This window comes from Macrosteles quadrilineatus, unplaced genomic scaffold (genome assembly GCF_028750875.1).
Source record: "Macrosteles quadrilineatus isolate MER2022 unplaced genomic scaffold, UCM_ALF_1.0 Scaffold_2__2_contigs__length_208266976, whole genome shotgun sequence".
NCBI lineage: Eukaryota > Metazoa > Arthropoda > Insecta > Hemiptera > Cicadellidae > Macrosteles > Macrosteles quadrilineatus.
This window is the reverse complement of record NW_026542595.1, coordinates 135,569,660-135,584,569: the sequence shown is the minus strand read 5'-3', so window position 1 is coordinate 135,584,569 and position 14,910 is coordinate 135,569,660. Positions and strand designations below refer to the sequence as shown.

General features: G+C 35.4%; 1 protein-coding gene across 1 annotated transcript in view; it reads left to right on the top strand.

The window, feature by feature from the left end:
- LOC128985599 (inositol-tetrakisphosphate 1-kinase-like) overlaps positions 1-13,626 on the top strand; it is a 68,688-nt gene extending 55,062 nt beyond the window's left edge. The window contains exons 8-10 of the mRNA XM_054405224.1: positions 5,446-5,548; positions 8,103-8,242; positions 9,661-13,626. Of these exons, the coding sequence (XP_054261199.1) occupies positions 5,446-5,548; positions 8,103-8,242; positions 9,661-9,932 (515 nt within the window). The 3' untranslated portion in view covers positions 9,933-13,626. The remainder of the gene's footprint in view (positions 1-5,445; positions 5,549-8,102; positions 8,243-9,660) is intronic.
- The last annotated feature ends 1,284 nt before the right edge of the window (positions 13,627-14,910 follow it).

Here is a 14,910-nt window from a genome sequence, read left to right as displayed (position 1 = left end):
CACAAAATTGTGCTAAACCGTGAGGTTTACCAAAAAAAGTGTAAACATCATTTCTGTGTAGTTTTTTATGCTCTACATTTTATGTCTCAACATAAATATCACTAAAATTACCGTTTTCGAGTATTTATCGAAAAACCTGTTTTGGCCACCATTTTTCCAATATGGTGGCGTTTGCCCAAGGGTGCCAAGGTGGCACCCGGCATATTCGTAATCAGCACATGAAACTGTGTCAGAATCAGTCAAAAAACCTTTGTCCACCCAAATTTCCAGGCCCCCCTAGCTGACGCCCAGACTATAAAGCTTTGTCCAACCACTTACCCCATTCTTCTCCAACATTCGCTGCTTCTAAGGTCCAGCCAGCCCAATCTTTAGTATTTTCACTAGGCCTATTTATTGGAGACATTGAGCGGGGAAGTTTCTTTCTTCTAACAGGAAACTCAATACTCTTCACATCAGCCACCTTTGCAGCAACTGTGGTTGAACTGACTTTGTTCACTTCATATTGACTGCCTTCACCTACTGTGATTTCAAACGCTGAACCTTGTTTCTTTATGAGTGATGGTACTAATGACAGTTTAGCCATCTTTGCAGCAACTGTGGTTGAACTGACTTTGTTCACTTCATATTGACTGCCTTCACCTACTGTGATTTCAAACGCTGAACCTTGTTTCTTTATGAGTGATGGTACTAATGACAGTTTAGCCACCTTTGCAGCAACTGTGGTTGAACTGACTTTGTTCACTTCATATTGACTGCCTTCACCTACTGTGATTTCAAACGCTGAACCTTGTTTCTTTATGAGTGATGGTACTAATGACAGTTTAGTTGAAATGTCCCCTGATGGTAAAATATCTTCCACAAAAATATAAACATCATTGGTTTTTTTGTCAATATCAAATCTTACAATGATCAAATTTTCTTTGGCTAATGCTTCAGATCTGTTTTCGATAATATTTTTTACACCCATTTCATAGTCAGTTTTACTCATTTTTACTTCATTTGGTATACGCTTTAACTCTTCATACAATAGTTCTAAGATATGTAAACCTGTCCTTGAGGATTCACATGTGTCATCGACTTTTTCTGCGCTTTCTTTAGATTCCATGATTGTAGGTTCCACTCTGTGCTCCTCTATTTTTTCCTCTTCAACTGTATCTTTATCACCATGATATTCACTTTTCTCCCCCTCAGGTGGTTCATAAACGTCTTGCATCTGAAATATTGAAATACAGTATTGTAATTGTGTAACTTGTTACAATACTTTGACCATTCTAATCGTCCTTTATGAAGGGGAACGAGCTAAAAATTAGTGTATGAAATAAGGAACACGGTGTTGTTCTCAAATTTGATCTAGCTCTTTTGGGTGTGATAAGAGCTTGATGGAGAACCTATATTGATGGTGAACATCTATACTTACTCCCCAGCTCCTCCGTCTTCAGATTTACAACCATTGTTTTCTCTGCTTTTATTTTTACATGTTTTGTTATTGGTGTGTTCTTTCCTGAAATACAGTTATAACTACAGTACTGGTAAGTTACAATGATAATAATTCATACTGATAAGAATAAATACTTCAAAAAGGTCTTGTGACTACATGGGATTGTTTCTTGTGATAAATGAACTAGATTTCAATAATCAAAATATAAAACAAAATAATAATTTAGTTAATTCAAAAGTACCTGGGAACCGAGCTTTGCTCAGGGAAAATCATTACTTTACTCTGAAAGCAGTCTTAGTATTGCAGATACATAAATACATTCCCAAACTCCACACTGCTTGCCTTTACTACTTCCTTCACCACTGCCTACGTCGCGGACCTGTTTCCTTCCATTCCCATCACATTTTAGGATTCCAGATACCTTAATCTAATCGTCATAAACAGTTCCCACACTCTGGACAGCTTGCCTTGACTACTCCCTTCACCAATTCCTACGTCTCAGACCTGTTTCCCTCCATTCCCATAGCATTTTAGGAATGCTAATACCTTAATTTAATTTTTCTAATCGTCATAAACAGTTCCTACACTCCGGACAGCTCGCCTTGACTACTTCATCACCACTTCCTACGTCGCGGACCTGTTTTCCTCCCTTCCCATAAGATTCATTACAATAGCGAATGTAGTGAAATTGCACGTGAAATAATAGTTAAGTCAAAATAAATAAAGCACAAATCTGCTACCCAATAAATATAAAAGGAGGTGTATGAGTTAAAGCTGATTAAAGATTATTCCATCCTCTCGTTAATTTAACCACCATACTCGACATTGACAGAAATTGGTTTTTCAGTTGTAGTATAATATGCTCAATGGGATCATCTTGTTCATTTCTTTTGATTTTTCCTAACTCATTGTTATTTCCTTTTGGTCTGCGTAAACATATGCTACATATTCAGTATAGTTCAATAAATAAATTGATTGATTGATTGATTGATTGATTGATATTCTCGGAAAGTGCTTCAAGAGCTTTCTGAGCATGCGCAAGCTGAGGTGCCTGTGGGTACAGAACGTCACGTTATGTCTTAAAATGTAAACAAAATGACAACAATGGCGGAATGTTTTCTCATAAGGCCCATGTTAAATTTTCAAAAGTTTGTACTCATATTATGGCGAAAATAGGTTTTTCCTGGCTATACCACTGGTCTAGAACTTATTTTTGACACAGAACTTAGTTATTCCGTAAATATAAACGTTTTTGTTAGAGCCGATTCCCAGATCGAGTTGACAAGTATTCAAACTTTACTCGTATTATATATAGGATTTAAGTCTGAAGCATTGTTTTTGGAACAATCATAAGTTACAGTTTTGAAGAGGGGTCAATTCCTCAATGATCCCCTTGAATCGTTGGGTGCTGAAAGTATTAAGATTGTTTAGATGCGTTTGATTGGATGCCGAAACCTAAGGGTATGTATTTTAGATCTGAGATGCATGAAGGATGAGCAATCGAGCATTGAGTGAATGAGGTTACAGCTTTGTCCCTATTAGGCCTAGGTAATGAATCAAATGAAAATGAATATGAATAAGGAAGCTATACTTCTTTAGCCAAGCCACCCGCCGCAGTAAACTAAGCACATTTCCATTTGCCTGATTTGGATTTACACTAAATGTCTCCTTAAAAATATCACATCCATTCCCTATTTAAATAGAATTAGTTTAACGAGTACTTAGGTTTGTTGCAACAGGAAGGGTAAAATGTTAATAGTTTAGTAAGATATAAATGCATCCTACAAATTTGATAAAATATGTTCATAAACAAGCAAACTACAACAGAGTTTACTTATTCTCCATAAGAATATAGCATGAGAATTTTAAATTTACCATTTTAGTGAATTTCCCTATAGGGAAGTAGCTATTACCGTAGGTGGCATGGTAAGACCTAGGCCCAGGACCAATTTACTTTTTCATTTTGATGTCCCCAGAGAGGCCAAAAACACCATTCGTTCAATTTTTATTATATGTATATATATATATATATATTTATATTATTCTTGAGGATTTCTTGATAGCGTTATGATAAATGAGACATGAAACATTGCAAATTTTCGTTTAATACAAACATTTTAAAGCAAAGAGAAATTATAAAATATGTAAAAATGAACAAAACAAACAAATATGAACTGTTTACAAACACAGTAGTTGAATTTTGAGAACATATGATTTATAGATTTATATATATATGTGTGTGTCCGTGAACGTGATAACTTGATTAATTTTTGTCTGATTTTGAGGAAATTTGGTTTAAAGGTGTAAGGTGGATTAACCCTCGTGGTGTCTGTCATTTTTTCTGTAGTGTCAGGCGATTTTTGGGCGTTACGCAGCATTATGTATAAAAATTATATAAAATTTTTTTTTCAGATGAACCATACCATGTTATATATTTTTGTGAAGCTAAATACACTGAGATCATAATGCAGCATAGATGTTTGGGTTTCATGCATATTTGATGAGTAAAAAATGCTTTGAGAAAAAAAAATTTAAAAAAAACATTTCAAATGTTTGTGCCCCTTGTTTTAGAAACAAATTCAACCATATGAAAAATCCGAGATAGCCATTTATTTCTAAATATTATAACAAAAAAGATAACATGCATTTTAGTAGTTTAGCTTAATTTTTAGGTTAGCTATATGAAAAAATATAATACAAGAACAGTTGCGAAATCACTCAATATTACAAGATTCTATGAATTTGCAGACATACTTCAAAACACACATGCATACCACAAAATACTCATTATTTATTGTTTTACATCAATGAATGCATAAAAATAAATGTACTTATCTAAAAAATATTTCAATTACTATCGACCATGAAACTGAAGGGGAGGCGGAAATGTTTTTACTTCAAGTGTTCACTCAACCAAAACAATCAAACAAAGTTATAAAAAAAATTCACTTTTTGTAAAACAAAAATTAACTACCTAAATAATCTTTGGAACAATGTATAAAGAAAACAATTTTTAGGCACAGTAAAAACATTAGTCCCCTAGAAGACAGAAAGAAATTGTGATCACAAATGTTATTCGGAGTCGGAACTTTCTCTATGCAGTCTCCGCTTAGCACCACGAGTTGGCCTCCAGAAGTGCTGTAGGTTATGGTAGCATTCACGGTGCACTCCTATGTTGCATCCAGGGCACCAGAATCTTGTTCTTCCATTGCTGCATACCATACACTTCCTTTCACATTTCCTCGGCAGCTTGTCAAGGCGGTGTCGATCTCCAACATAAATAAATCGGCAGGTCCAGGGACAGGTAGAGGTTCCTGAGGAACGCCTGCTGCTACAAGAGCTTCGATGATTTCTATGTGGAAATCTCTTCTCTCCAGTGGGTTGTCCGTGTTTGATTTGTAGAGAGTATATGCATTTACCATACAAATGTCTATAAAGTTGAAAAAAAAATCTTCTTCCAATACTTTGTGGTAGAACGGTTACAAGTCATATGGTAGACCGACTTATCGTTGACGTTGATTCCACCCATTGATTGATTTTAATTGTGTATCAAAAGAGGCTTTTGGCCAACAAGTCCCTTTTTGCTTTGAACAATTCCATCCTCAGCATTGTGGGCAGTTGTGATTACAAAATCGGGCTTCCGGTTTGCTTTTTGCCTGTACTGTACAAGTAACAGATCACCTTTTCTGAAATAAATACTTTCCACCTAGAACTGTACTTTTGGCGAATTACTATAGCTGAAAGTGAACGGACGTCCCATAAGCGTGTTTTCTCTTTACCTTACTTCTCTGTGCTAAATCAATTAAATTATGATTCAAGAAGGTTATATGGTGTAGCAAAGGAGGTCTGTGTGTGCAGATGATCTCTGTACTGCTGCGCCTTATCTCTTAAAAAAAAACTGTGAATCCTTGGTAAAAATATTGTTTGATAATGGTAGTGATTATTTTTATTTTACCTCATGATTTATGTTAGTGAATATTTAGTTACATATTGGTTTTTGTCAACAGATCGAGCAAGCATTTTCTTCAACAGCCACGACGTGTCAAAACCTGATTCCACATCCAGTCTTAGTATCCTAGATCCAGATGACTTGGCGGAGAGCAAAACTAGGTAACAAAACTACTTCACGTTTCAAAAGTAGCTTTATTATTTTTTTGTTACGACCATTACATTATCTTCACGGGCAACTTAAGACACAAATTTCTTGTTTAGTGCAACTCAGACTCTGTGGGACTCAGGCTAGGCCTACTTTAACCCTTGTTCGTTTCAGGTTCTCACATGTAACTCTGTAGGTAAGCAGGGCGAAACTACTTAGTTTATTGCTCGTATAATTTAGTAGTTAGTAGAATTTTAAGTAGGTAGCACCCACAGAACCATGTAAAAATTATCGTTCCCCCCATAACCTCCCCCGACTAGAGCAGTGATTATAAGCGTGGTGTCTAGTGACACTTAATGTTGTTCTAAGCCATCCTGATCACTAGCGACTCCTGGGATATCCCAGCAACCCGACTTGTGCGATTCCTGGAAATTTGTCGATTGTTTGTGTGGGCGGAATTTCCTGCGTTACCGAACAAGTTTTTGCCAGCAGGATATTTGCGTAACAAATGAGTCTACCCACTCAAACTTGAAAACCTTAAAACTTTGAAAGAGCCGTGAAATTTGTTTGCTGTGATAAAACGTGGAGAAGCCATGAATGTTTCAGTAAAACCTTAAAAGTAGGAATGGGCAATTGCTGATCCTCTATTCCAAAAAAAAAAAAAAAAAAAAAAAAAAAAAAAAAAAAAAAAAAATTGTAGGCCTATTCAAGTTATTGTGTATTTACTATTCAGTGATCATCCACTGCAACTCTGGCAAAACTAAGTAATGATAATTTTCTTTTGGGATCACAATTACATAAAAAAACTACCCAAACTAAACATATAGCTTTCATAGAGCATTTTAATATTCCGAGATTACACTCCCCAAAAAAGGCTTTTCTTATAAAAATTCTATAAAACAGGAATGAAGAGTTCTTAAATTTTTGGCCTTTAAAATATTTTGGGTATTCATCACAACAACATCATGAATATAATCTATTAATGCTGTAAGTCTACTGTCTTAAAAATCTCTGACTGTGACACCATCATCAACCGCAATCGCTGCAGAATCAAAACTTGTTTTACTGTCGCAAAGATAACACATCGTGTCCCACAGTCATGTGAAAATTGTAATCGTCTTCTTTCACATGGGGAATTTTTGTTCACAAAATCATTGCAGACAGTTTCCGCGATCAGGAGAATATAAACTAACTGGGCTCATTTTTCTGACTTGGTACTTGGTCACTCAATATTTAAGTGGCTAAAGTCTGAACTTAATCTTGAATCAGAATCATACCCAATTTGGCTAGAGTCTGTCGATAATGGATGCAGCTACATTGGAAACATCACACCGGTGTCCCTATACTGCTCTCTTGTCTCCGAGGTGAGGTCCGCCATGACACTTTGATTTTGCTACGATTCCGCCCTTATCCGGCCTGATCCCTATCTGTCACAAAAAATATGCACATGTTATCCTGAAGAATTGTTTAAGATCGGGAGGTAGTAAGAAACTCAATCATCAGGCAATTGTGAAAGATGATCACAGATATTTCTGAGTTTGAGGAACAAGAATATGGGTTCGTAATTGCTGGTAATGATCACAATGTTGCCCTTGCTGTGTGTTTGTGGTTTTAAGAGATGGAGATAGTTGTGGTGACCACAGGAGCAATGTTCTCCCATTTACTGTAGTAAAAACAAATTTGTTATGTAATTTTACCACATTTCTGACTAATGCTAAGACCATGTACACATGGGAGCGTTGCAACGCGCGTCCTAGAAAAACAACAATCAAACAGCGCTTCGGCCAACGCGCGCCTTGAGTTACGAAGGTTCTAATGGGACCGTACACATGTTAGCATTGTAACGCGCATTTTGGAGTAGAGAGGAGTACGTTTTATGTATGTTTACTGAGTACTTCTATATACAATACCAATACCTTATGGTAATCACGAGGTTCTCTTAATAATCCCTAACAATGCTCTTAAAAGGTGCTAGACATACTTTAACTTACGTTAAATGAAGCAATGAGCATGCTTTAGTAATTAAAAAGCTTGCGTTTATATAATTAGGTTATTAAATAAACGATTAGGCTACAAAGTAAAACAAACATACGAGCTATACGTTCGTGTAAAATTGGATATCCCAAGTGTTCTTAGGGGATTTTTCCCGTCACGGTTACCCGGGACCGCTTTGGTTTTTCATTTTGATGTTCACAAAGGCAAAAATTCATAATATTAAATAATTTAAATATATAAATGAAGCTGCAATGGGGGTATTTTTACTTTTTTTTGTACTTTATTTTTATGGTACAAATCCCAAACAAAAACTACCTTTTCGACTTTCATGGCTATACCGGGACGTGCCATGTCTCAATAATACGAATTGCTCGAACGCGCGTTGCAACGCTGTCTTGTGTACGCAAAGGCTTATCTGAAGCATGTGACAACGCGCGTTGCAACGCTCCCATGTAGCCTAACAGAGTTAGTTCCTCGTTAGTTTAACTGATGTAATGAGAATTTTCAGTTGTTAGTGTGTGGAAAATAGTCATTACTCCAATACTCACAAGTTTATTGATATCTTGCACACAGTGTAGCTGTTGACCCAGAGAGGCTGGCAACCATAACAAAGACTGTTAGAGAGAAACTGGGTATGGACCTGTTGAGTATTGACGTGGTGGTGGACAACACAACGGGACGTCATGCTGTTATTGACATCAACGCCTACCCAGGTCTATAATATTCACTAGTCTATTTAATTATTTAGTTGCCATTGGCGATATCATCCCAGTTAGACTTATCATGGATCAGCTGTCGCCAATTTTTATTTAAAAGAATATAGTTGAATAAGCCAGTTACAGAGTGTGCTAGTGTCTGAAATTCTATTTTAGTATTTTATACTTTATTTTTTGTTTCTGAGGTAGTTATTGGTAAATAAAAGATGCTATATCCACAGAGAAGTAAGCCACAGGAGGAAATACACTTACGGGATAGCTGTGCACTTTCAGCTCTGGTCTGTTGGGGCGGAAATGTTCTTGTGACGAGCAAGGAAGAGCCCGAATGGCGAGCACTGTGTGGAAATTCCTATCACTGAGGGCTCAGGGGCTTCCTGTGAATGTTGTACATAAGGGCAAGGGGGGAGGTGTTGGACTTTGCCTTAGACGTGTACCATGAGAGTGTATCCTCTGTTCCTTAAATCTCTGTGCTATAGCCTAGAATAAGTTGCCCCATAGTTTTACTTCACTAAACAGTTGGTGTTCTTTTTCAACAGAAATCAGTAATTTACATTAGCGCAATCTGTCATGAGCTCAATTCAACCAAGTCCATTTTAATTTAAAACTAGCAACAGTTTTAACATGGGGATAGAATGACTAGGTCCATCAATAGTCAAAGGCGACAATCCCTAATGTCTAGGTCATTTTTTACTATAACTCTCAGTACTTGAACTAATAAATACAAACTCTGCAATTGTTAGCTGTTTCATTAAGATCAAATATCCAAACTGTGGTAAACTCGTGGTATGTTAATTGCTGAAGGCAATTGAGATACCCACAGTTCTTGGGAAAAAATTGATTGTAGCATCGTTATCTCTCAGTCCATCAGTCTTAGATTGTTGGTGAAACCTATGCTCCGTTCAGAAAAACTATACGGTTTGAGAGGAAGTTCCCTCACTACCTTTTTTTCTTTATATAAATGGTACAGCTGATTGATGTTTTGGCAAACCTCAGCTGTTGAGCTATTATTTCAAAGAGGTAGATTAAAGTGGAGGGGATAGATTTCTTCCCCTAAAACCGCCTATATTTTGTGAACAAAGTATAATAGCTTTAAGACACCCATTTCATTTATTTTATTTATAGCGACATGGTTGTCTTTCCTAAGAATTTCAGTCTTAGCAAGAGTTGGTCAATCCAGCAGTTAAGTGTATTCTACTACTATTACACAAAATCAACATTAATCTGTTTGTTAAGCACTGTTTTTTTAAAGATATTTCCTTTCTGATCCACAGCTAGAAAACAACCATAGTGGGCTGATGTTCCGTTTTCATCCCAAAATTCCTTTCCAATCCTTTCTTGAGAAACCATCATCTTGTCTTATTTGCTTACTTTTCCCGACCGTATTCAAACAGCAAGACTCAATTGATATTTTGCAGGTTACGACGGATACCCCGACTTTTTTGAAGGTCTGATGAGGTGCATACTCAAGCGAATCACCGACCACGAAGCCGAGTTGGCTAGAGCGAGTTTGTCCCCAAGCGAGACAGGAGACGAAGCGAAGGCAGATCAGGATGACTCAGGCTTTGACACAAGCGACTCCAGTGACGAAAAGAAGAGGAAGCAGAGGCTGCGCTGTTCTATCAATAGTGGCGGGAGAACCTCGACCAATCAGGTGATGAGCAAGAAACACGCAGAGCGGCAACATTAGCCAACACGAGTGCTACTAGTGCCTACAACCTCCGGTGTATTGGGGCGGAGACTGATGGTGTTTATTTTTGTAATAGTTCAACGCAAAAAGAAATTAAAATTTACAAATTAAATTTTGTAACGGTCAATTTTTTTTAGTCAACTCTAAGGAGATTTGAATACTTTTTGGTTGATGAGTAAATTATTACTACGCTACGCTAAAATGATGTTAAAAAAATTTGTTGGGTTTTGTAACATTTTTGGAACGTTAATCAGTTTACCACAATAGGGTGAAAAAATACTAAAGCTCTCCTTCCTTACTGATTAATTAACTATGATTCCTTTCTAGGAAAACAAACACAGTCATTATATTTTTGGTTGGTTTAATCCTAATTTTTTACTAATTTAATTTTTACTTTCACAGACACTTTTATAAGGCACACAATTCATTTTTAAAGGTTCCTTGTCCTTACAATAAAGGGGACTTACGGTATGCCATGCCAAGTAGCGTGCCTCCCAACTACACGGCAATACAATTTTTTTTTTTTTTTGAACTGGTTAATTGTCTATACTAGTAGCTGTGTGACTTAAGTTGATATTTTTATCAAAGATGTATGTTTCCCAAAGGCTGTTGAAGATCTTTGTTCGTTAAAACTAATAGTTTTGCTCGGTCCTCAAGAATTAAAAAAAACTTCTATCCACTCTTTCCTCTATATAGTCACAACATGAATGATGTTTCTTTTTTTCAAAAATCACTATTCTTATTCTAGTGATTCTTTTTCCTCTGGAAATATTTTGTTTGCAATTTAATATACAATCAAGATCAATCTGGTTTGTTTTCCATCTTCAAACTAACACATTTGATGGTCAATTTACTCAACTACCAACTGAACAATAGTTTTGGTAAGATGTGTATCACTGAGAAGAAGGTATAGAGGAAATATTCATTGGCACACTTAAGTGGTGTCTAGCACTAGTGTTGGTGTCTAGCACTAGTGTTGGTGTCTAGGACAAAGTCCAACACTGCCCCCCTTGCCATCATGTACTACAACGCACTAGGCGGAGGAAGTCCTTGTGCCCTGTGCAATATGAATTTCCACACTGTGCTCACCGCTCGGGCTCTTCCTTGCTGTTACAAGTATATTTCCGATTAGAGCTGAAAGCGTGCGGTTGTCCCATAAACAAGTCTCCTTTGTACCTTACTTCTCTGTGGTTGTATAGACTACCAGCATTTTTACAGAGGCATTTATTGTATACTGGTAAAAACATGATCCTACTCAGGTAATAGTTCTACTAATTATCATAATTGTAAATTATACCTATTGGTGTCCTACATACACCATTTTGAATGCATTTAAGTTGTATCCTGTGTAAGGTGCCTTTTCTTGTATTACTCTTGGTGATGCAAACATAGAAAACGAATAAATTAAATCAGAGAAGATTTTAGATACTCACAGAAAAAACAAGTAATAATTTGCTGAGACTTGTTGATGTTTTCTAATAATAGTTGATAATTCAATTTATACTATTGCGTCACATTGTTTAGTGAGTAATTTAAAAAAATATATAAGACTTAATACAGAAATCTTCGTAATCTAAATTTAACAATAGGTAAAGAATAAGGTTTTTTAAACGTGATAAACTGTTCTTGTATATTGAGATAGTGCTTTCTCAACTATGCTAAAAATAAGTAAAAACAGCTTGCCAACCAAAAGCGATGGATTCTAAACAGTAACTGAGTTTTCAAATCAGGTTTTGAATTTAGAATGGAGGCTAAAGTATAATAGACATTCTATTATATTTTTATGGATTGTGATTCTGATTTCCTTGAAGGAAACTAAGCAAAATGAAAAATGAAAGGCTCAAGTAGTCAATTATAATTTTGTTAAAACAAAATTGAAAAGTGTTCAACACTAATATAACTAATATTTATTATTAACTACTGTATAACTTATCATCTTCTAAATTATACTACATAATGAAGACTTGATATGAAATAATCGTAAAAGCTGTAACTTTGATTTAAACTCCGTCCCAATGTATTCATTGTTTTACACCACTACAACATATTCACATTCCAATAGATGTGAGATATATTTTTGTATTCTTTAACCCCTTTAATGTAAGTTTGTATCAGTAGCTGCTTTTATACTTAGGTAAAATGGTTTGCTGCCTGGTTTATAAAGTTTTGCATTATCAGATTTTTCAAGGGAAATCCATCAAAGTTTTAACATTCACTATGGATATCGATATCGTACAGAAGATAAGACTTTTTAGAGTTATGACTTGTAGGCTTATTGGTTTGTAAAATGTTTTCAAACACAGAATTTTTTTGAAAGTGACAAACTATTTTTTTGGGATTCATTGACTTTCCTACTATTTTCATCCAAGAACAGCAATTTACATGGTAAAAACTGTACTTCATTTCCTTTAGATAAACTATAAAATCCCTCTAAAAATAAAAAATTATTAGTCTGTGGCCTAAAGGCTCAGAAAATACAATATTTAAAGTACTTCTATTTTTATTGTTATTTTTTTATTTTTCAGTCTTTATCTACTTGTTGTGTTCATTCCCATAGTCAAAGAATGTAAAGACCAGAAATGGTTCTATGTGATCTTTAAAGTATAATTAATGCAAATAAATTGTTTGCTCAATTTGAAAGGCAGCAAACCAAAGCTATGTTATCGCTATGTACGACATGTAAGATTTAACTTTTTACAATCTTCTATAACCGCAATAATATTGTACAAAGTATAATTAAGGTTGGTTAAATTGAATATGCTGTTATTCAAAATATATTAGTCCTATACATTCAATATAATTCATCCAGTATGATAGATATGCCTTAATGTGTTATTTTTACTAATTCATTTTTGCTAAAATGAGTTTTGAGCATTTGTAACTATTTTATATCTTTTAATTCGCTTATTGGTGCCATTTCATTCAATGAAATATTCTGGAATTCTACTGCAGTCAGGTCGACTAAAAATATCCTCCTTAATTTTATATGAAAAACTGAGGTGTTCTATGACAATTATCCTCCTTAATTCGTATTATGATTTTGATTGGAAATATTCTCTATCATTTTTGGGTGTTATAATGTTGAATAATTTAAAGCTAATTTGCTGTTAAAATAATGAAACTGAACGTTCTGTAGCTAACGTGTTTCATTTTTGTAGAATAGAGTAAAGAGGGTAAAGTTAGTTTTCGAAGTAACCATGAAAAGAATAAATTGTAAATAGTTGTTTGTACATTTTGTTCATAAAAGTTATTATGTTTTTGAGGTACCTGAATTTTCATATCAATTGTTTCTTGTTTGTAAATTTTGTTGTTTGGACAACTTATGGCTTGATGTTTATTATTTTTAATACTTTGACCAGGTGTTTCAGAAAAATACCTAAACAATAATCAAAATAAATTCAGCTCAAAAGTTTGCAAAACTTAGCATTTTTAATATAAACATTTGTACGCTTGTATAGTTTTTATGTTGAAATCTTACTTTAAGTAAAATTTTGTTGCATATTTTGTCTCATGCTAGTATATTGTTTCAACAAAAGTTTCTTAGGTTCATTATTAAAATGCCAAATTTCCATGTATGATTATACTCAAGCTATGTGTATTTTCTATTGTAACTTACACCTTTAGATATGAAAACTACGTGGTGTATTTGTTAAAAGGTAAATGGACATATTTTAATACAAGATGTTTACAATTACTTTTGGTCGTTACTTACCAATTCCTAATCGTGTTCGGTTTAAGTGTATATTTTCTTAAAAAAGGTAAATACTTTTCCATAAAATTTTCTTTTGTCTTTCATGAAGTACATTAACAACAACATGTAAGTGTAGTTATTGTGTGTATTTGCAAGATAATCATACTATTCATGTTGAAGCCTTCCGGAATTGGTAATCAATTATAACAGGCTACGTACCTTGACGTCCACCATCTTTTAGTCAAACTTCCGTTGACTAGTTAGGACTACTAAGTAGTCATTTTCATTTTACAGTTCCATTTTGAAAGTGACTACTTTAGTAGTCGAAACTACTAAACGTCATTTTGACTGAGGAATTGTGTTCGTCAAGGTATGTAACCTGTTATAATAATCATACTGTTAACCCACTGGCCCTCAAGTAGTGTCCGTGTTCCGGCTCCTCCCCTCCACGCTCACTGTACAGTACATCAGTCAGGTTAAAACTAGAAACGTCCGTGGAAAAAATTCAGCGAGATAAGATGAGTGTGTTCACTCCCATAAGCCGCAATGCCCCGCGACTAGTTATACGTGGAACGCCCGTGGAATGTTAGTAGAGAATTCACGTGCAATTCAGTTGACAAACACGTTCACGGACGTTTTTACTCAAGTGTGGCCTGCCCCATATACCGTAATGTATCTCTCAAACCCACGTGTAACGCCCGTGGAAAAAATTCAGCGAGATAAGATGAGTGTGGCCCCGGCCTAAGTAGACTCCCTCTTATCTGGACTTCTCGGGGCTGAGGCTAATCCAGATAGTGTTTTTTTTTCGGTTACACTGACGTCCTGTAAAACTCGTTAAATTAGGGACGTCCTGAGAATCATTTGAAAACTAACCCAAATATTTTACTTGACTTTGGGAGATCATTGTATTTTTAGACACATGATCACTGGTCTCAAATCATTCTCACTAGAAATGTTGTTTCGTTACTGCCCACTTCTTGCCGATCCAGTCCGGTTATACTGATGTCACTTCTGCCTAGTGTAGTCCGGTTAAAAGGTGTCTTTTTAGCTCAGTTGGCTTGGACTGACGATTGTAGCATTGAGGTCTTTCTACATGCGTGGGTTCGAATCCCATATATAATTTATGCAATCCATAATGATTAGAATGTGTGGCATACTTGGAGCGGAGGGCCCACCATAAATTAATGGTCTCTTGTGGTTCTTGGGGTTGAGGGAGGTGGGGCTTTAGCCTCTGTAAAGAGGTTTTGGACACAGTTCTAGACATTTAAAATCTACAACTATAAACAC